General features: G+C 38.2%; 1 protein-coding gene across 3 annotated transcripts; it reads right to left on the bottom strand.

Moving 5' to 3' along the window:
- Positions 1 to 110: 110 nt before the first annotated feature.
- On the bottom strand, positions 111 to 4,955 carry LOC113348712 (BTB/POZ domain-containing protein At3g22104-like). 3 transcript variants are annotated; one of them, XM_026592558.1, is made up of 4 exons: positions 4,482 to 4,955; positions 2,477 to 3,580; positions 1,971 to 2,291; positions 111 to 792 (listed from the first exon to the last, which is right to left on the bottom strand). In XM_026592558.1, exons 1-4 carry the CDS (start codon positions 4,545 to 4,547, stop codon positions 781 to 783), a joined length of 1,503 nt encoding a protein of 500 aa, XP_026448343.1. In that variant the 5' UTR covers positions 4,548 to 4,955; the 3' UTR covers positions 111 to 780. The 3 variants fall into 3 exon arrangements, with proteins under 3 accessions (XP_026448343.1, XP_026448344.1, XP_026448342.1); XM_026592559.1 differs by having other exon boundaries at positions 111 to 744; positions 4,482 to 4,954; XM_026592557.1 differs by lacking the exon at positions 111 to 792 and having other exon boundaries at positions 1,599 to 2,291; positions 4,482 to 4,954.
- Positions 4,956 to 22,227: the final 17,272 nt, after the last annotated feature.

The raw sequence follows: 22,227 nt of genomic DNA, 5'->3' as shown, positions 1-22,227 counted from the left end.
TTTGTAATTGGCCGGCCTAACTATAAGCTCTACCGGAGAAGAGCCAGATTTGAGGTTTGGAATGCTTCTTAGCAGTCTTGGAAACTATTTCCTTTTTTTGGTAACTTCAGTGGATTCAAAGATTTAAACGTTGCTTAACGTTGTGTTCGACCACACCAGTTTTGACAAGTAGGGAAAAAGACAAACGTAAGTTACGTATCTAAAACACCCAAGGCGTTGAAGTTTAGATCAAACTTTCCCTACCACCACGTTAAGATCTTCTTCATCTTTCTTCTCACCAGGATCCTGCACTGTACGTGAGATCATGGGTGTTCTTGTATTCGCACTAAATGAGAAGCGGGGCCCAAACGCGCGGAAGGCTGTACATGATCCCTAGAAATTCATGGACAAGGAAAGACTTGTTCCTTTGGTCGGACGGACCTGGTGAAAGCCTAAGAGAGTCGCGATTTACAATGGCTGATACCAATATTACTAGGGGCTGATACCATCTCAAGATCTTAAGCGATCCTGATCATTGGATCGGCTAAATGGTATCAGCCCCGTAATGCCGGTATCAGCCCTATAAATCATGAAAAGAGTGGAGCATGTTTTAAAGCTAAAGAGGAATTACTGATCCGAACTGTTACCTCATGAGCTGTATATACCACAGTTCCCCAGGCATAACGTCATCTGCCACTTATGGGAGTCTTTTTATTTCCTTGACTTTTGTATAGGTGTGCCGATGTTGTAACCGGACCATTAACCCTGGGGTGGTAAAACGAGAGCTGTCAGTGTTTAGTTCTAACTTGAAATCTGCAATTCCATTTTTGAGCACTCGTTAGAAAATGTACACAAAATCAGACTTATTTAGCTAGAATATAATTGTGTCTTAGCTTAGGTTCCAGTATGTTCCCGTACACTTTGACTTAAACTTAAGTAAGAACAGCTGAACTCACACTCAAGATCACAAAATTAAAAATCTTCATTTTAGTATTCTCATCTCAAGAGTGCAGTGCCTGAAGTCCATAGTTGGATTATACAGTACGAGTACTGGGGGAGTTCCCAAGAAAGAACCTAACGTGCCACTAAAAATAGGTTGGGTGTCTGGCATTTGGTTAACAAATTATACCATTTTGTATTTCATAAGCTATGGGACTGGACTCTGGAGGAAGATGAGTAGCGTTCAAGGGAAAGTTTCTTGCTTTTTCTGATCCCCCGCATCTTTCTCCCATCTACTTCTATTAAACTAATCTCTCTTAACCTTCAAAGTCCAAAACCAGTCAACTTTTCCTTTGACCGTTATCCACTCCAACAGAATCTTTGTTGAAACCCAAGAGAATAAATTTTCACACTCAACTGACTTTCATTTCATAATCCCAACAACTAATCATAATTTCTAAAACAGAGGAAGTACAATATTTACGGGTACTCAAAAACAACGATCCACATTTACATGAGTGTGTTCATGTCGATCTAAGATGCAGTGAACTTTTGGCACCCACTAGTTTTGGTTCCACTCAAAAATGTTTTACTTTTGCATACATAGCAAAATAGCAACTAACATCTTGAGAGTGACATAGAAAGAGACTAAACCTTAAGAAAAGACATCTCCTCCCCCATGCATGAACATGATCGATCCATAACAATAATAATGAAATGAACAGACAGTCAAAGTGTATGCAATACAGCTCTAAAGGAAGGATTCATGCAAAAAGGAAAAACTCTTCAATCATTTTTTTTTTACCTTTTGATAAAATAAGAAAAAGAGCAAAAAAATAACTGTCCAATTGCAGCAGCAGCAGTTGTAACCCCCATTATTATATACACGAATTATACTCTACACAAGATGAAACCAAGTAATGCCTAAATGCAGGATGTGCCTATCATGAACATAACCAGGGTAAGGATTTAGTAGTACTACTAGTACTGCTACTACTAGTGACTTTAGTTTTAATGACTTTAGCCATTTGAGTTTGCATTTTCCTACAAACCTTTTCCAATTCCAGCACTCTCCATTGCATTCCTTGCAAATGTTCTCTGAGGTCCTCACTCTCTGCTGGGAAATTCAGATTTTTCGTGTACAACACGACTTGCTCTTTCTCCTTTTCTATAAGCTTGCCTTTGTTTTCCTTGTCTGTATTACATTGCAACTTCATATGCTTCCCTTGTTGAGAAACAAGAGCTTGAATTGTTGTTTTGCACGGGAATTTCGAGTTTTGAGAAAGGTGCTTGCAGGCTTCCGATGAGAGCTTCTCATAGTTCAACGCACAACATATCTTCAGTTTTTCCTCTTCGGACAGTCTTGGATGGATCTAATACAAGGAATACAGGTTCAGTTTAAACATCCTAATCGTAATATAAATCACAGAATAACATAAATCGGAAGCAACAAGTCGACTCATTTCCCCAAAGTTAATAACAAGTTTAGTCAAATTCTATTGTGCAAATTTCAGAAAAATAATTTTCTAACAAAAGTTCTTTAAATGTTGAAACATACCTCAAGATACATATCCATGGCTCGATATATCCCGTCATAAGAGTCTCTCCCAGAATCAGGCACAGCAATGGCTAGTGCAACAAACTTTGAAGGTCTTAAAGAAGGATCAGGAGCTACTTCTGACATATACAAGTCTATTAAGTTTGCCACTTTCCTCATTCGGGTTACCGACACCCAAGAGTCACCGCCAAGAAGAAATAACTTCAAGAACCTTAGAACTAAGTTTACATCGTAAAGAGAATTGATTCCTGGTGGGGATGGAATAAGCAGATTATCCAGATTTGCTTGATCTAGCTGCACACCAATCATACTCTCTAACTTATCCCTGCTACATTTGCTTATCTTCAGACCCGAAGCCACCCGGAGAATGCCAAATAAGCTCTTACAAGAAACAAAGTTCCAATCAAGTAAGAAGAGAAGATCAATAACTGTCTCCATGATTTTAAGCTTCTTAAAAAGATCAACGCCCGAGGATCTAGTTTTTTGGTAGTAAAAAAGAAATCTACTGATGGTCAATTGGTCGAATTTCCGGGACAACATTACCTTAATCAATTTCTCCAACAAACACTGGTTCAGAAACGTAAGATCCTCAAACCACCAATTCGGCCGACAGCTATTGTGCTTCCCACTTTCGGTGCTTTTTGTGTCACAGGAATACCGGAAACCAGAGCTGTCAGGCGAAGAAATTGATGAACTCTCATCACAGACTGAAACCAACTTTGCTACTGTGAACTCTAAGCATTTATCAAGCAAAACTGAAGAAATCGCGCTTGGGATCAAAATTTGACACTGCTTTAAGGCTACCACAAGTTCAGACCAGCTCCAATACCCAATTTCTTCTATGCAATTATCAGTTTGCTCAACCAAAGTTCCATTTCCAGATGAATCTCTAGTCATTTCCATGAAATGAGCAACAGAATGCAAAACACAGATATTAAATGGCGTTATCTGAATTTTACCATTGTTATAACAAAACCTTGCCATGAGCTCAAAGCCCTCTGCCCCCCCTGGAAAGTCATAGAATATCACCTTAAGCTTCGAATCTAATTCCGTCGATTTGCCAAATAATTTGCTTATTCTACCTGAGAAAGATGCAAGAATACTCTGCAAGTAGACAATATGGGATTGTAAGAAACTACACAAACAATGAAAATCTAAAAATTCTCCACTTCATTAACAAAATAAAATAAAATCATAGGTTTACTTTAGAGATCTAGGGGTAAAAGGGTTTTGGTATTTTAGTGTCGACTATTGTACATTAATTCTTGCAAAGAATGGTGAGAGGTCGTTGTAGGACATTAAATTTTTCATGGTAGAATTGAGGAAATAATGTGTGTCTATAATCTATCTAACACAAAAATGTAATAAAGCAATTCTTCAGAGTCACTATCAAAACAAGTAAAGAAAGGAAACTTAGAAAGGTGTAAAAATTAGTTCAACATTGAAAATAGCAATAAATGAGTGAAGTGAAAAAAAAAAAAAAGGCAATCAATCAACAGCTCTAATCCCAGCTCATCAATGGCTTTTATGCCAAACTAGTATCTAATGATAATGATTCATAAGTACTAATTATTAGATAGAATGCAAAAATTAGTAATAAATTCATTTCAAAATAAGTGAAACTAATGAAGGTTGAGAGTATTAAATATCAATGGTGAGATGATGACAAAAGAAGAACTCATAAGTGAAGGTTGGTAGAGAATATAACTCATATAACTAAATATCATTCAATTTCAACCAGCAATATGAACTTTTACCCTTCCCTTTAGAAAAAAAAATGAAGATTAGCTGTTTATCAAATTGACCCCATGGATTTTGAAGATTGAAATATCAAAATCAACTACAGGAATTCATCATACTGAAGAAAATAGAATTGTATCAGAGAAGACCTTTTTTCCATTTGCCAGAGTGAATATGAGAAACAAAAACTTAGAACAATGAAAAACCCATGTCTCTTAAGAACACAAAATACCTTCAAAAGCAACAGAGAAGAAAGTAGAATTACCTTATTTACCAAGAAAGTTGCTTCGCCATTAACATCCACTTCTACAGCACAACTAACCTCTTCCATGATATTTCTCAAATAAAACTGAATCCCGAGAAACCCACACACCTAATATCAAACGTCTTATAGATGAACAAGAAGTCGATTACAAACACCCAAACAGAAGAAATAAAAAAACTGATTTCTGAAAGGATCTCTAACCCATTGCCTATTTAAGGAGATATTCCTAGACGTAGAAACAAACAAATGAAAGAAAACAGTTTAGTTTTCTGCATTTCAAGAGAAGAAGCAAAAAAGTGTGTTGCCCCAACTGAGATACAGAAAGAAGACTAAAGCTAAAAAACAGAGTAATAAGACTTATATAAATAGTAGGATACCAATAACAAGACTGAAGAATGCTTTGCCGTATCGGCTTATACGTGTATCAGTATCAGTTGCCACTAATATTAATCAAAACTTAGTCTAAATAATTGTATCTTTTTTGCTTAATGGTTTGTCTACAAATACTCCTCAATCTTCATTATATGGAGCTTGACGAATGAATTGATGGAGAGAAAATCAAATTAACAGTCAACAATATTTTTTCCGAGTCGATTATTACCACTGGGTAATGGTATGACCGATAGAGTGGTCGTATCATATCGTTATCATTGGGGTGGTGATAATATCGATACATACGGCAAACAATGTTCTTTCACACAAAGGAACAGTTGTAGGTGGACCCAATAACCTAACCCTTCTCTGGCATTCCTGTAAAAGTATTCTACTGTTTGGATTAAAATATATTTTATAAGTAGTAAATGTTGGAAAGAGTAATCAGATAACCAGACCAGATATAGTACTGGACTCGGTCTCCACCGTGAAACCGGCAGATCTGAAAGTGTGACTTAGAATTGAAGCTTCTTTTATGTGTGTGCATAGTATTGTCTATCCTTGCTTTTGCTTGCAATCTTCGTGTCACAATTTTATGTTCTTTTGTCAGTATTTTATTTTACTAGTTGATCTTCCTTTCTCAGTTTCTCTCACTACATATGCTTTTACATGTGAATATATGAGACCTTGTTTACTAAAATGTCCCTAATCATCCTTTTTTGTTTGTTGTTGACCCTTTCTTTTCTTTTCTTGATCCCCTCCTTTCTGTGTTTGTTTGTGTTTGCAACTGTCAATCAAATGCCAAGCAAGTGGGTAAGGCTGGTTCTTAGGGCAATTCCTACGGGATTTTTTTTTTTTTTTTTTTGCTGAAATTTAGTTAGCCTTGTAGATAGGTAAAAGTGTTTTTTCACCATTGTAAAATGTATTTGGTGACACAAGAAGAAGTGCTCGGTTGAAGCTAGAGACTAGTCTGTGAACCTGATTATACTGTGAGTGTACTTGAACAATTCTAAAAATCAATATCCAAGAATCAATCATGTCATATCCAAAAATTACGATGGAATTATCTACTTGAATTGATTTTAACGTACAATATGTGATATTTCAATTATAAAGATAAACGACAAAATGCGGAAAAGAAATAACACATACACCAAAAAATTTGTTAACAAGAAAATCAAAAATGCAGAAAAATCTTAGGACCTAGTCCAGACTTAAACACCAAACTGTATTAAGCCGCTAGAGACACTAGCCTACTATCAGAACTTCGGACTGGAATGTAGTTGAGACCGAATTAAACCGTTACAGCAATTCAATTACAGTCGCGTCTTACGCCTCTTGAACCCAGTAGGACTCCACACAATTGATTCCCTTAGCTGGCCTCTTTTACAACCTAAGAGTTGCTTCAACTTAATTGAAGACTTTAAATAAATCTGCCTCCCACAGATAAGCCTATATGTGATTTCCGTTCTGATCAAAGATCAAGCTGAGGTAGGAAATCGATTGCAGTAGACAAAGTCTAGCAAACCTCAAAATCCGGTCTTATGACTCCCGAAGAGCAGGCTAGTTTATTATTCACCTGACAAGTATAAACTTGTGGAATCACAAAGTTTGAGACGAATAAATTTGTGATTTCTATCTATCTTGTTTGTTGGAGCAAGGCTCAACAATCAAACAAGATCATGATACACGGACTATCAAGATAAAGATAGTTGGACATGGCTTCACGAATCCCTAGGTGAAGTCTTTTTAGTCGCTAAACCTTAGAAGGGATTGAATGAGAGGACGACTCTAATTTACAACTAGGACACACAAGAATAGTGTCAGGGAGTCAAAAATCCCAGTTGTTTGAGGTTCTCCTTATATAGATATAGACTTCCGAGATCAAGTTGCTTTATATTTAAGGTAAGGTAGCTTTGTAATCAAGCAGTCAATAATCACCATTAGATGAAAAACTTGACTTGAGATTAACACAATAAAATATACACCCTGATTAGGATGGATTATAATCGAACCGTGTATAATGTCTGATTCATAAAAGGTTAGCCGAAACTAGCCAATTGAATGATAAGCTTAACCATTTTATATAACACTTTTAAGACTTTAATCTTGAGTTACAATGTGATCAATCATGTTTAGATAGTTTTTTTTAGAGAGTTATTTAAATGCCGATTATCTCATAGAAATAATTATGATGCATCTGAAAATATTCGACAGCGTAAGTAAGTGTACTGTACATGTTCGTGAATATTTTTTTCATGGTATGTGTACCGGATATGTGTACCCTTAAGAAAAAAACAAGTTCAGGAACTCACAGATCTTTTATGGTTGCATACTTGGTATGCGTACCTTATCGGTTTTGAAACTAACAGATTTTTTTTTGGTTTTCATACTAGGTATGTGTACCTTCCTGGTTCACGAGTCCACGGAATTTTTATGGTTGGATACCGGGTATGCTGGTGTGGAAATGGGGTTGCACACAAAACTTGCAAGTATACAAGGCCAAGTTTTATAGTATAGGGATGAGTAGGGGTTTGTCCACAGGGAGTGGGAGCATACAAGAAGTTTTCCTAAGCTATCAATGAGTGCAAAGCACTATGGCAGTGAGCAGTGATGGATGAAGGCAGTGAATAACACTAAAAAAGTTAGCAAAGCAAAGCAAATGACAAAACAGCAAGGAACCAAGGCTGTGAGCCAAGGGCAGAGGTGAGTTTGTGCACTGATTTCAGTGCACAACAACTACAGATTGCAAGAAATTCAACAAGTAAAACAGGCAAGGAGATAAAACAGGTAAGGAGATTAAACAGGCAAAGATTAAACAGGTAAGGACTAAACAAGTAAGTGACAGTAATAGGGATTGTGGCTAAGCTAAGGCTTAGTATCCACCTTGTGTCCTAATCAAACAACATATTTATAGGTTGAGTTAAAAATCCTATGCATACATCTAGAATGGGAGGAAAACTAACTTGCTCACTAGTTTGCCCCTAGCATTGACTGTCTTTTGACAGAACAATCAATCACAGGCACTAAGAGCATTAGTCTCTTCCCATTGCTCAAGCAAAACAGGGCAAGGAGTTAACTATCTAGCAACATGTCAATTGACAGTGCATAAGGCTTCAACTGAGCCTCAGCCTAAAGCAGTTTAGCTCATGCTAAACATGTGAACAACAATCAATATCATACAGGATAATTCAAACAACACACACATAACATTCAAAATAATTGAAAACAACATGCACACATTCACTGTTAACTGCATAAGAAGAACTGAAATTGGAATTGCAATGAAAACAGAACAAAATGTTTTTCTGGCTAGTCCAGAGATACCTCTTGATCCCCCCCCCCCCTCACACAAAACATTACAAATTTATACTTCCCATATCAGAATTAGGGTTCCAACCCCTTTTCCCCAAAAACAAAAAATTAGGTAAAATTGATTTACCTAATGTGTTGAGATACTCACTCCATCTCGTCGACCCACTCTCCAATTACTTCTCCTCGTTCATCTCATGCTCCAATTGTTGCTTTAACATCACTTATATCCCCAATTTCTCACCTAGGGTTTCAGTGAGAAGAAAGATGAGAAATTGGAGAAATTAGTGGTTGATAAAGAGATAGGACGTGATGGTAATGATGGGTTTAGGTTTAGGGTTGGTTTGGTGGCGTAGGGAGTGGTGGTGGCGAGGTCAGAGCAGGTGGAGAAGGTGGTGGTGGTTCTGCACAGGGTATGGAGGAGGAGATGTCGATGGAAGAAGGGGAAGGGGATGTTTGGTATGGGTATAGGTATCGGGTGCTCGGGTGTTGGGCGGTTGTAGCAAATTGGATGAACAGCGAGGATGAGCCGTGGGATGTGGAGATGATGGATCGATCTAACGGCTAAAAGTGAAGAGGCTGGCAGCGACCGTTGGATGCAGATATACAACGAAACTAACGGTGCCAGATGGAGTTAGGTGCTGTAGTGTTAGACATGAGCTTCTGATTTCGATGAACAACGATGAAGCGACCATTGGATGATGAGATGGATCCAATCCGACGGCTGAAGATGGAGGCGGGTTTGGATATTGGAAATGGGTTTGGGTGAGGGTTTTGGGCCTTGGGTATGCCAAGCCCATATCTTCTTTAAGAACAATTCTTCCTTCTTGAGCCCATTCCTAGCTTTTTGGACTTGCGCTCCATTCTTTGCGGCTTCCTTGCGTAATTCTTCCCGGCTTTTCACTACTTTTCTGCTCCGCAAATCATCCAGACTTTATTTGATACCTAAAAATGCAAAATTAAGTAAGAAAAATATTTATTCTTGAAAACAATGAAAATACAGAATATGGGATAAAATGTAGAATTAATGCACAAAAGATGAGTTAAATGCCAACAAAAAGGGATAAATATATACAATATTTGGCACTCATCAAATACCCCCAAACCTGAATTTTACTTGTCCTCAAGTAAAACAAAACTAAGGAAATCCTAACTATACCACTGTCGCTGGTCTCTCGAATGCATTTAGCGTATGCACTAAGCCTTTTAAACCACTAAGTGTCCCTAGTGGACGAGTTGAAGTCTCGTGAAGGTTTGCTTAGAACGTACCTACAAAGTTCTAAGTCAAAATATAAGCTCATATTCCATCAAATGTGACATGTGCAAGTCAGTTTAAGCTCACAGCAAAATGGAGATGTCAATCTAGCTATCAAAGGCACAATCCTAGCACTGATAATAAATAAAGACATGTGATAAGAGTGTAAAGTGTATCTACACATGTGTAAAGAAAGATCTGAAGTTATGACTACTAATCACCAAGAGATAGTTTCTCAGGCTAAGAACCAAGGTCGAAATCTAGCTAGCTGTCCGGACTTTACGAGAATTGTGAATGAGTTGGAGGTTTTTCACAATTACTCGCGTTGTACATCAATGGCATACACCCTCCTTGCTTATTATAATGAAACAACAAAATGACTATTTACATGACTCTTATTTACATTGACTATTCTCTTTTATTTTTGGAACAAGAGAGAATGGAATTGATAAATACTTGATTTTTTTGTATTTTTCTGATATTTTTTTCTGAATATATACATCGTTTTTTTTTTTTTTTTTTTTTTTTTTTTTTTTTTTTTTTTTTTTTTTTTTTTTTTTTTTTTTTTTTTTGCATAACTTGAAATTGATTTTTACATAAGGTAGCTCTTTTGATACATAACAAAAAGAAACAAAAAATTACATGACACTTTGCAAGAGGTAGCCCTTTTTGATGCACCCAGTTAAATTCGATGGTTGTTTTTCTTAATGTAACCTCCACCTTCTATCCCAACCAACCAAAGAACAAGCTAGTCAAGTTTCGTTCAGTATTCTAAAGTGATTGGCAATCGTGACTTCCTATCAAACACCTTGAAGATCGAGGCTATACATGTATTGGTAGATCGTGCGCGTGCAAATTTCTTATCACTATGTGAATTGTGCTAGAATCGGGGTGCCTAAATATCTAGACTAAGACTCCTAATAATTACATATTTGCACAAGAGTCAACATTTCAAGGTAAATGAGCTCCATTTTTATGATTTTTTTTTTTAATTTTTTAATTTTTTTATTTTGATTTTTCAATTTTTTCAAAAAGATGGAGTTTTGTTTTCAATTAAGGCATATTATCGTGGTATCTACTCTATACCCCCAAACCTAAACTAAACATTGTCCTCAATGTTTCAAAATATGGAAAGAATTATAAAACAATATATGAAGAGGAACATGCTGAGTAGAGTAAAAGGAGAGAGAATACCCGATTGTACGGCGAAAGCTCGATTAAAACTCCGTTATTCAAGGCAAAAATCCATCATATTAGGAGTCACAATGGATGAGCACAAAATATATACACAAGGAAATAAAATATTCGACTAACATATTATCTACAAGAAAATTTGGTGTTTAATGGGATTGGACTTTTTGGGAAAAATTTGGTTTTGTCGGGAGACATTTGGTCTTGATGGGAAAGAAAAAAAAAATTGGTTTTTAGGGAAAGATTTGGAAAACTTTTTGGTTATTTAGGGAAAGAGTGGACTAGTTTAGTCCACATAGACCGGGTCCTCCAGGTTGGTTGTTTCAATGTCGGGTGGGAATGGTTCAAGGAATGGTTTTAATCTCTGCCCGTTGACTTTGAAAACGTTCTTGTTGGAAACATCCTCCATCTCTACAGCTCCATGAGGGTAAACTGTGCGTACTAGGAACGGACCCTTCCATCTGGAACGCAGTTTTCCTGGAAAGAGATGTAATCGGGAGTCATACAACAAGACTTTCTGACCAGGAGTGAAGGATTTGCGTAGAATACGCTTGTCATGAAACAACTTCATCTTCTGCTTATATAACCTGGCACTGTCATAAGCCTCATTTCTCAATTCTTCCAACTCGTTGAGTTGAAGTTTCCTTTGAATTCCAGCTTCGTCCAGAGAGAAGTTCAGCTCTTTGATTGCCCAGTAGGCACGATGTTCTAATTCCACAGGTAGATGGCACGGCTTTCCATACACTAGACGATAGGGGGACATGCCAATTGGTGTCTTATAAGCTGTTCTATAGGCCCACAAAGCATCATTCAATCTTAATGACCAATCTTTCCTAGACGGGTTAACTGTCTTCTCGAGAATGTGCTTAATTTCCCTATTAGAAACTTCTACTTGTCCACTCGTCTGAGGGTGGTACGAAGTAGCAACCTTGTGAGTTATGCCATACTTGCGTACTAAAGACTCAAAGTACTTGTTACGAAAATGTGAACCGCCGTCACTGATGATAGCTCTAGGGGTACCAAAACGTGCAAATATGTTTTCCTTTAGAAATGAAAGTACCACCTTGTGGTCGTTTGTTCTGGTTGCTATGGCTTCTACCCACTTAGAAACGTAATCAACTGCGACTAGGATGTACAATCTACCGTCAGAAATAGGGAATGGACCCATGAAGTCGATCCCCCAAACATCAAAAATCTCCACAATCAAAATGGGGTTCAATGGCATCATGTTTCTCCTCGAAATGCTTCCTAGCTTTTGACAGCGTTCACAAGCAACACAATAATCATGGCAATCCTTGAACAATGATGGCCAATAGAATCCACACTGCAAGATCTTTGCAGCGGTTTTCTTGGCACTGAAATGGCCTCCACATGCTTGGTCATGACAGAAAGATATCACATCTTTCTGTTAAGTATTGGGGACACATCTCCTAATGATTTGGTCCGGGCAGTACTTAAACAAATATGGGTCATCCCAAAGGAAATGTTTAACTTCAGCCAAGAACTTATAGCGGTCTTGTCTCGACCAACGTGAGGGCATCCTACCTGCAGCGAGGTAGTTAACAATATCAGCAAACCAAGGAAGGTCTGAGATAGACATCAGCTGTTCATCTGGGAATGATTCTCTAATCAGCTCAAATTCATCAATAGACTCTAAAGTTAATCTAGACAAATGATCAGCAACCACATTCTCACAACCTTTCTTATCACGGATTTCGAGATCGAATCCCTGTAATAATAGTATCCATCGAATAAGGCGAGCTTTAGCATCCTTCTTGGAAAGAAGATACTTCAAAGCCGCATGGTCTGTGTATATGATGATCTTAGACCCTATCAGATAAGATCTAAACTTGTCTAATGCGAAAACGACGGCAAGCAATTCCTTCTCGGTAGTTGAATAATTGAGTTGGGCATCATTAAGGGTTTTTCTAGCATAGTATATCACGTATGGTCGTCTATCAACACGCTGTCCTAAGACAGCACCAACAGCGTAATCAGAGGCATCACACATGAGTTCAAACGGTAGTTCCCAGTTTGGTGGTCGGACTATAGGAGCGGCGGTGAGAAGAGTTTTTAATTCCTCCCAAGATTTCACACAAGCATCATCGAAATTGAAGGTAACATCTTTGGCGAGTAGACTACACAGAGGTCTTGAGATTTTGCTAAAGTCTTTGATGAATCGCCGGTAAAAACCAGCATGACCTAAAAATGATCGGATTTCCCTTACAGAGTGGGGTTTTGGTAAATGTCGGATGAGGTCTACTTTAGCTTTATCTACTTCAATGCCTTTTTCCGAGATGATGCGTCCTAGAACTATTCCTGAATTCACCATAAAATGGCACTTTTCCCAATTTAGAACAAGGTTCCTTTTCTTACATCTGGACAGCACAAGGGTAAGATGTCTTAAACATTTATCAAACGGAGAACCGAACACAGAGAAATCATCCATAAAGATCTCGAGAAAACTATCTATCATGTCAGAAAAAATGCTCATCATGCAACGCTGAAAAGTAGCAGGTGCATTACACAACCCGAAGGGCATACGTCTATAAGCAAACATCCCAAATGGACACGTGAATGTAGTTTTTTCCTGATCTTCCGGAGCAATGTGAATTTGGTTATAACCGGAAAAGCCATCTAGAAAACAGTAGTGACTGTGTCCAGACACACGTTCTAGCATTTGGTCAATGAAAGGGAGCGGGAAGTGATCCTTCCTTGTTACTGTGTTCAACTTCATGTAGTCGATGCATACTCGCCATCCTGTGGTTGTACGAGTAGGGACTAATTCATTCTTGTCGTTCTGAACTACAGTAATGCCTGACTTCTTAGGTACAACCTGAATGGGACTGACCCATTTGCTATCAGGTATTGGGTATATGATACCCGCATCAAGTAGTTTCAGGATTTCTCCTTTGACTACATCTCTCATGTTAGGATTAAGTCTCCTTTGCATTTCCCTAGATGGTTTGGCATTCTCTTCGAGATTAATGTGGTGCATGCAAATGGTGGGGCTAATTCCTTTGAGGTCTGAGATGGTCCATCCTAAGGCCTCTTTGTGTTCCTTAAGTACTTCTAAGAGCTTAATTTCTTGTTCCGTGTCTAAACATGATGAAATAATGACAGGTAAAGTATCAGAAGAACCTAGGAATGCGTACTTCAACGTACTAGGCAATGTTTTCAATTCAAGCTTGGGTGGCTCAACAATGGATGGAATAAGCTTGGAATCAGAGAGTAAGGGTGGTTCCACTTCATATTTCCTTTCAGTGATGTCCATTTGAGGTACAAATTCGAGCAGAGATAGGACGTCACTACAGTATGCATCATCATAGGAATCTGAGTTAAAGTTCTCCATACATGCTTGAAAGGGGTCGACGGATACAATGTTAGTCAACGAATCTTGTATTAATCCTTCAATCATATTAACTTCATGCACATCATCATCATCAAGATTCACAGGTTGTTGACTAATATCGAACACATTCAATTTTACCGTCATGTTGCCAAAAGACAGTTTCAACACTTCATTACGACAATTAATGATTGCGTTGGACGTAGCCAAGAAAGGACGTCCTAAGATGACAGGAATGTGACAGTCTGGGTTTTGTACAGGTTGAGTGTCTAAGACAATGAAGTCTACGGGAAAATAGAATTTGTCAACCTTGATCAAAACGTCTTCGACCACTCCACGAGGAATCTTGACAGATCGGTCTGCCAGTTGTAGAGTGATAGATGTTGGCTTCAACTCCCCAAGACCTAACTGCTCATAAACAGAATATGGCAGTAGGTTAACACTTGCACCTAGGTCTAATAACGCTTTATTGACCGTGTGTTCTCCTATAGTGCAAGAAATTGTTGGACATCCTGGATCCCTAAACTTGGGTGGAGTTTTGTTCAGAATGATGGAACTCACCTGTTCAGCTAAGAAAGCACGTTTGTGCACATTGAGCTTGCGCTTTTGAGTACACAAGTCTTTGAGGAATTTGGCATAAGCAGGGATTTGCCTAATTGCCTCAAGAAAAGGAATGTTGATATTGACTCTTTTGAACAGATCTAACATCTCATTGTAGTAGGTGCTTTTCTGTTGATAAACTAACCTCTGAGGAAATGGGGCGACAGGAGCATGAGTTGGTAAAGGGACATTCACAGCAGTAGAATTGTCAGATTTTCCAACTTGCTCAGGATCATTGGTTTTCTGGGGTGGTGTAGGCAATGATATGTTTGGCTCAGATTCATTTGATTGTGGTATGCCTACATTGTTCTCAACAATCTTACCACTTCGAAGAGTGGTGATGGAGTGGATTTGATCGGGTGAGGTTTCATTGCAAGATGATGTGCCTGCTTGAAATATCCTCTTTGGATTTTGTTGGGTTTGGCTAGGAAGTGTACCCTTTTCTCTCTCGCTCCTGGAGTCGCAGAGTTGACTCATCTTTTGATCAAGATTTTTCTGACCTTGCACCAGACTCTGGACCATCTCCTCTAGGGTGGATAATCTCTTGTCGGTATGGTGTTGAGGATATGATTGTTGTTGAGAGTTTGATTGTTGTTGAGGGTTCCTAGGATATTGATAACCTTGATTGTTCTGAGATCCCTGATTGTTTTGATAGCTCTGATTGGGTTGAGATGGTCCTCCCTGAGTGGGTCCTTTGGACCATGAAAAGTTAGGGTGGTTTCTCCATCCTGGATTGTAGGTCTGTGAATAAGGGTTATGCTCTGGTTTTTGAAACATGGCATGTGCCTGTTCAAGCCTAGATTCCTGGACTGCAAGCAAATCGGGACAATTTTGGAATTGATGGTTGGGATCGTTACAAGCGGCACATACAGACGAAGCGACATGTTCTCGGAGAGTAGTGGTGGAAGGTTTTGAATTTTTATGTAGTTCTAACTCTTCTAATCTCCTAACTATTGATGCCATGTTTTCTCTCCCCTCGAAATCTGCTTCAATCCTAAAAGCCTTAGCTTCGGATGTAGTCTTTCTGGGTTCACGGATGGATTCCCACTGTTGCGTCTTTTCAGCTACTTCAATCAAGAAGTCCCAAGACGCATCAGCAGTTTTGTCTACGAATAGACCATTACACATCGACTCAACCGTTGTTCGGGTGGACACATCTAGACCCTCATACAAAATTTGCACAAGTCTCCATTTTTCAAAACCATGATGGGGACATTGGAGCAATAATTCGTTGAATCTCTCCAGGTATCTAGCTAAGGTCTCACCCTCTAATTGCACAAAGCTATTTAGACTTTGACGAATTGTCGCAGTCTTGTGATTTGGGAAAAACTTTTTGAAAAACTCCTTTATGAGGTCATCACATGTCATGATGGATTGAGGCTGTAAAGCATAGAGCCAGGCCTTTGCCTTATCTTTCAGGGAGAAAGGAAAGAGCCTTAACTTTAGGGTTTCGTCGGACATTTGAGTGAAACGCAGAGTTCCACAAATTTCCTCGAATTCTCTCACGTGGTGGTACGGGTTTTCATTCTCAACACCTCTAAAAATAGGAAGCATCTGTATTGTGCTCGATTTCAGCTCATAATGGCCATTATCCTCGGGTAGCACAATACAAGAAGGTTGACTGGCTCTAGTTGGGTACATATAATCCTTGAGGGTACGGGGTTCTCCCATTGTTTCGGATTGATCTGGGCTGTCTACCTTAGAACTCAGAATTTCGATAGGTTCTTCTTGATTAATTCTAACAAGTCTGTTTGTTTGGTCTCTATAGGTCACAATCATGTCCTTGTAGGTACCTCAACTAACATGTTGGTCAGACAGAGCAATCGGAAACAATTTGGCCCACAAGGGTTACGAAGATTTGGTTTTTGAGTGGGTTTTGGTTTTAATAAGGGATTTTGTTTTTGGTTTAAAATTGGGCTTTGGAAAAGTTTTTGAACTAAACCTAGCATAAATTAGCACAACCCATAAAAGAAAATAAAAACAATAATAATAATTACAAGCCCATAAAAGAAAAATAAAAGAAAATTAAAGAAAAATAAAAATAAAAATAATTATTACAAGCCCAAATTAAAAATAAATTAATTATTACATACCCAAATTGAATATTTAATGGGGCCCAAGTGGGTTACTCATGGTTTAGGCTTACTTGGTTAAGGAGGGAAGCCCAGTTAGGCTTTTGTTCCCTTTAGTTGCACAGGCCAATTGGGCTTTAGGATCGTCCTTAGCAGCTCACGCTCAAGCCCAGCAACAATAGGTGGAACAGAGCCCAGCAGCAGCAACGAAGCCCAGCTCACAGAAGACCACGAGCACAGCAACAGAAGAATGCAGAGCCCAGCAGCACTTAGCAAGCCCAGTTCAGTTGAAGTTGGTGAAGCCCAGTTCAGAGAAGTACAAGCCCACCAGTAGAAGGCAGAGCCCAACAGCTTCAGTTGGCAGCCCAGTTGCTTTGGCTTGGCAGCAGCAGGCTTGGTTCACCAGCTCCAGCAACAGCAGCAACAACTCAGAAATTAGATACAAGTGCAATGATTGCAGGGCAGGAATGAATGGCATGCAATGATCTTGACAGAGATGCAATGGTAGATGAAAGACATCAAAGGAAATCAGCAGATGGCAGCACTACTCCCCGGCAGCGGCGCCAAAAACTTGGTGTGGAAATGGGGTTGCACACAAAACTTGCAAGTATACAAGGCCAAGTTTTATAGTATAGGGATGAGTAGGGGTTTGTCCACAGGGAGTGGGAGCATACAAGAAGTTTTCCTAAGCTATCAATGAGTGCAAAGCACTATGGCAGTGAGCAGTGATGGATGAAGGCAGTGAATAACACTAAAACAGTTAGCAAAGCAAAGCAAATGACAAAACAACAAGGAACCAAGGCTGTGAGCCAAGGGCAGAGGTGAGTTTGTGCACTGATTTCAGTGCACAACAGCTACAGATTGCAAGAAATTCAACAAGTAAAACAGGCAAGGAGATAAAACAGGTAAGGAGATTAAACAGGCAAAGATTAAACAGGTAAGGACTAAACAAGTAAGTGACAGTAATAGGGATTGTGGCTAAGCTAAGGCTTAGTATCCACCTTGTGTCCTAATCAAACAACATATTTATAGGTTGAGTTAAAAATCCTATGCATACATCTAGAATGGGAGGAAAACTAACTTGCTCACTAGTTTGCCCCTAGCATTGACTGTCTTTTGACAGAACAATCAATCACAGGCACTAAGAGCATTAGTCTCTTCCCATTGCTCAAGCAAAACAGGGCAAGGAGTTAACTATCTAGCAACATGTCAATTGACAGTGCATAAGGCTTCAACTGAGCCTCAGCCTAAAGCAGTTTAGCTCATGCTAAACATGTGAACAACAATCAATATCATACAGGATAATTCAAACAACACACACATAACATTCAAAATAATTGAAAACAACATGCACACATTCACTGTTAACTGCATAAGAAGAACTGAAATTGGAATTGCAATGAAAACAGAACAAAATGTTTTTCTGGCTAGTCCAGAGATACCTCTTGATGCCCCCCCCCCCTCACACAAAACATTACAAATTTATACTCCCCATATCAGAATTAGGGTTCCAACCCCTTTTCCCCAAAAACAGAAAATTAGGTAAAATTGATTTACCTAATGTGTTGAGATACTCACTCCATCTCGTTGACCCACTCTCCAATTACTTCTCCTCGTTCGTCTCATGCTCCAATTGTTGCTTTAACATCACTTATATCCCCAATTTCTCACCTAGGGTTTCAGTGAGAAGAAAGATGAGAAATTGGAGAAATTAGTGGTTGATAAAGAGATAGGACGTGATGGTAATGATGGGTTTAGGTTTAGGGTTGGTTTGGTGGCGTAGGGAGTGGTGGTGGCGAGGTCAGAGCAGGTGGAGAAGGTGGTGGTGGTTCTGCACAGGGTATGGAGGAGGAGATGTCGATGGAAGAAGGGGAAGGGGATGTTTGGTATGGGTATAGGTATCGGGTGCTCGGGTGTTGGGCGGTTGTAGCAAATTGGATGAACAGCGAGGATGAGCCGTGGGATGTGGAGATGATGGATCGATCTAACGGCTAAAAGTGAAGAGGCTGGCAGCGACCGTTGGATGCAGATATACAAAGAAACTAACGGTGCCAGATGGAGTTAGGTGCTGTAGTGTTAGACAGGAGCTTCCGATTTCGATGAACAACGATGAAGCGACCATTGGATGATGAGATGGATCCAATCCGACGGCTGAAGATGGAGGCGGGTTTGGATATTGGAAATGGGTTTGGGTGAGGGTTTTGGTCCTTGGGTATGCCAAGCCCATATCTTCTTTAAGAACAATTCTTCCTTCTTGAGCCCATTCCTAGCTTTTTGGACTTGCGCTCCATTCTTTGCGGCTTCCTTGCGTAATTCTTCCCGGCTTTTCACTACTTTTCTGCTCCGCAAATCATCCAGACTTTATTTGATACCTAAAAATGCAAAATTAAGTAAGAAAAATATTTATTCTTGAAAACAATGAAAATACAGAATATGGGATAAAATGTAGAATTAATGCACAAAAGATGAGTTAAATGCCAACAAAAAGGGATAAATATATACAATATTTGGCACTCATCATATGCGTACCAAAAATTTGTTGCCGAACTATAGCTACGTTGGTATGTGTACTGGATACATGTACTGCGGCTCTGGACTTATAACAGTTCTCCCAGTATGTGAACTGGTATGCATACTGTCCTGAATATACCCAGATTTATAGTATTTCTATACCTTTCTAATAATAAATATGAAACAATCCCGAATAACATCGATGATACATATCACTGTTTCAGGCTATTTTCAAGTGATTAAATCATGAATCATAATTAGGTCATAAATAATAAATTGTTCTTAACCAAATATATCAAGTATGAACAAATGTTCTTAAGCTTAGCATATTTCGAGAATGATATTCAAGATAAACTTGACTCGAAATTTATGTTATGCATGTACTGTCTAATTTAGTCATGCAACAATGTATTATAGATATAAAGATGAAAACTTGAGAAGGAGGTGGTTCAGTCTTCACTTACATTTTGTTAAAGAAGTTGTCCAGAGCTCCTGTTGGTCTCCGTCTTTAAATGGTATAACGCAGTGATATCCGATACTCAACTACACACTTGTATCCTAATCCGAGACTTGACTAAATGTAGACTAGAAATCAAGATATAGTTTTGACAACTAAATTTGACAACAAGCTTGAGATAGCAACACTTGTGAGTTCGACCGAGCAATGCTCTAACAAGGTGGTAGCATACGATACAAACACTCCATTTCCTGGAATTTAAAATTGGTAAGTCGATTAAACCAAAATTAATATTTATTTTTAAATATCGATTAAACCAATATAATTAATTAAATGATATCATTGTTGTTATAAGAATTACTCCCTTGATTTGTATTTCATTTTGGAATACCAAGTGGTGTGAATCCCCGATACCATTCAACCAAAACAAATGAGTGTCAAATCAAAAATGAAAGACGCTTCTTCCATTTTTTTTGGCATCTGATCTACTAGAAGATCATAAACATTTGAAAGGAGGTAGAATACATTTTTCAGCGTTGAAGCTTTTCCTACTATCCAAGAAAGGCTCAAATAATAAAGCTGAATACGGCGAAATCGAAAGAGTATTTATGTTATGGTTATTGGGCCAAACGCTCTTTCCTAAATCAACCAGTGTTTCTCATGTTGGTTGGCCCGGAGCATTATAAGATCTTCATGGTACACCACATCAAGATCAGGGGTCTAGAATTTTAGTAGAAATGTAGTATGACCTCGACACAACATCTATATATGATACAAACTTCACTGGTTTCAGGGCATCATAGAGGTAAGTATACAAATTCCTCTTTTTAAATTGAGTATTTTTTCTGAAAAAGAAATGGTCAAAATAATAAATTATGATTTAATTTCTACTATTAGTGGTATACCTACTTTTGTGTTGGTAAATCAGTTTTTAAAGACAAAACCCATAGAATTCCAACATTGAACATGTACCACAAGAGGAACTTAGATAAGGACACTAGTGATGATGAAATGCTTTCCTTTTTTTCTCAAAGATATCAATATATGAAAACCAACTCCCATTGTTATTGTTCATCCTTACTACAGTTTGTTGAGTTTGGAGAACCTGAGGTACAAGGTTGTGATAGACCAAAAAATTACCCCTTCGGGGCGAAGCCACGCAAGCCGAAGCTCCTCGATGAGCCACTCGTAATGATGTGACCGCGCCATAAAGCTTAACTTATCACCATGGGAATGCACATTAATTTTCATTTCCAAGCTTGCATTCCAAGCATGATGCCCTAAACTTAGCTTCCACACTGTTGATGATGCATCATGCATGCATCACCAACTCCTGAGTCATTTCCAGGCATATGACATGCGTTGTGAAAAGGATATGGTACCAAGTAAACCATTAAATTTTTCGTTCGACAACCTATATGGACAAAACTTAATACAGTTGCAAATAGATATAATTATAGATCCTTGAACAATATGTATATATTTATTTTCTCTTATCTCTTCCATAATAATATGTCTAGACAACAAATTCCCTGAACCTGGTTGTGTAGAAGAGTTCCTGGACGATCTCACAAATAAATATCCAAGATCATTCTAGTAGTATCCAAATTAAGAGGATCTGAATTCTACCAAATATGAAACTTGGTATCTATCTTTCAAGATACGAGTTCTACAAAAATAAATCTCGTAATTTATCATTATTAATAAGGAACTAAACTACCTAGATTGAATATGTACCACCTATGTTGTTCCTATTATATATATAAAAAAATATAATGCGAAAAATAAAAATAATACAAGATACCATAGGTTTTATTAATGAGGAAAACTGCATCTGCAGAAAAATCTCGGGATCTTGTCCAGTTTTGAATACCAAACTGTATTAAGCCTCTACAGACACTAGCATACTACAGTAGAACCTCTATATAAGAATACTCCATATAAAGATAACCTCCATATAAGAATAAAAAATTTGGGCCAATTATATTTAAGAATAAACTCCATATTGGAATAAGTCATATTTTTTGACAGTCACGTCCTAAGGAATTTGCCTCCATATAAGAATAATTGCCATCATTATATAAATAATATATGTTTTATTATACGCCAGCGTTTAAGACGAAGTGGCCCTTTTAACCATTTTCCCGGACCCTTTTAGTTTTTACTTTCTACCGGTTATGGGGTTTTTTTTTTTGCATGACTCGTAGAAATATCCTTTATCATATGATTTTGTTTTTTATTTTTCTTCGCATCATGGTCGAGTTATGTGTGGATTGTGTTACATAGCATACTTCATATATCCATAGAAGTAACAATAAACAAAATTTAACTAGAATTTGCATTGCCTAAGTACATTTTGATGTTTGTTGTGAATAATTACGTATTTTTCCTAGTTATATGTATAAAAATGTTCATATCCTTTTCAAGGTGAACCTCCAAATAAGAATATTTTCTTGTGATCCCTAGGCTATTCTTATATATATGTTACACTATGTCAGACTTCAGACTTGAATGTAGTTGACCGAATTAACCCTCCAAGAAATTCAACTGCAGTCGCGCTCGTTACGTCTCTTTAACCTTGCAAGGATCTGCGCAATTGATTCCCCTATCTGATGTCCTTTATAGCC

The sequence above is a fragment of the Papaver somniferum genome, chromosome 2, assembly GCF_003573695.1.
Source record: "Papaver somniferum cultivar HN1 chromosome 2, ASM357369v1, whole genome shotgun sequence".
In the NCBI taxonomy this organism is placed as follows: Eukaryota; Viridiplantae; Streptophyta; class Magnoliopsida; order Ranunculales; family Papaveraceae; genus Papaver; species Papaver somniferum.
Note: the sequence above shows the minus strand (reverse complement) of the source record. Positions and strands in the feature narration are given on the sequence as shown.

Excerpts from the sequence above, each read along its gene's own strand:
- LOC113348712 (XM_026592557.1), bottom strand. The coding sequence starts at position 4,547 with ATGGAAGAGGTTAGTTGTGCTGTAGAAGTGGATGTTAATGGCGAAGCA. Across the intron at positions 3,581-4,481 it reads CAACTTTCTTGGTAAATAAG|AGTATTCTTGCATCTTTCTC; the intron begins GTAATTCTACTT and ends GTCTACTTGCAG. Across the intron at positions 2,292-2,476 it reads CCATGGATATGTATCTTGAG|ATCCATCCAAGACTGTCCGA; the intron begins GTATGTTTCAAC and ends TCCTTGTATTAG.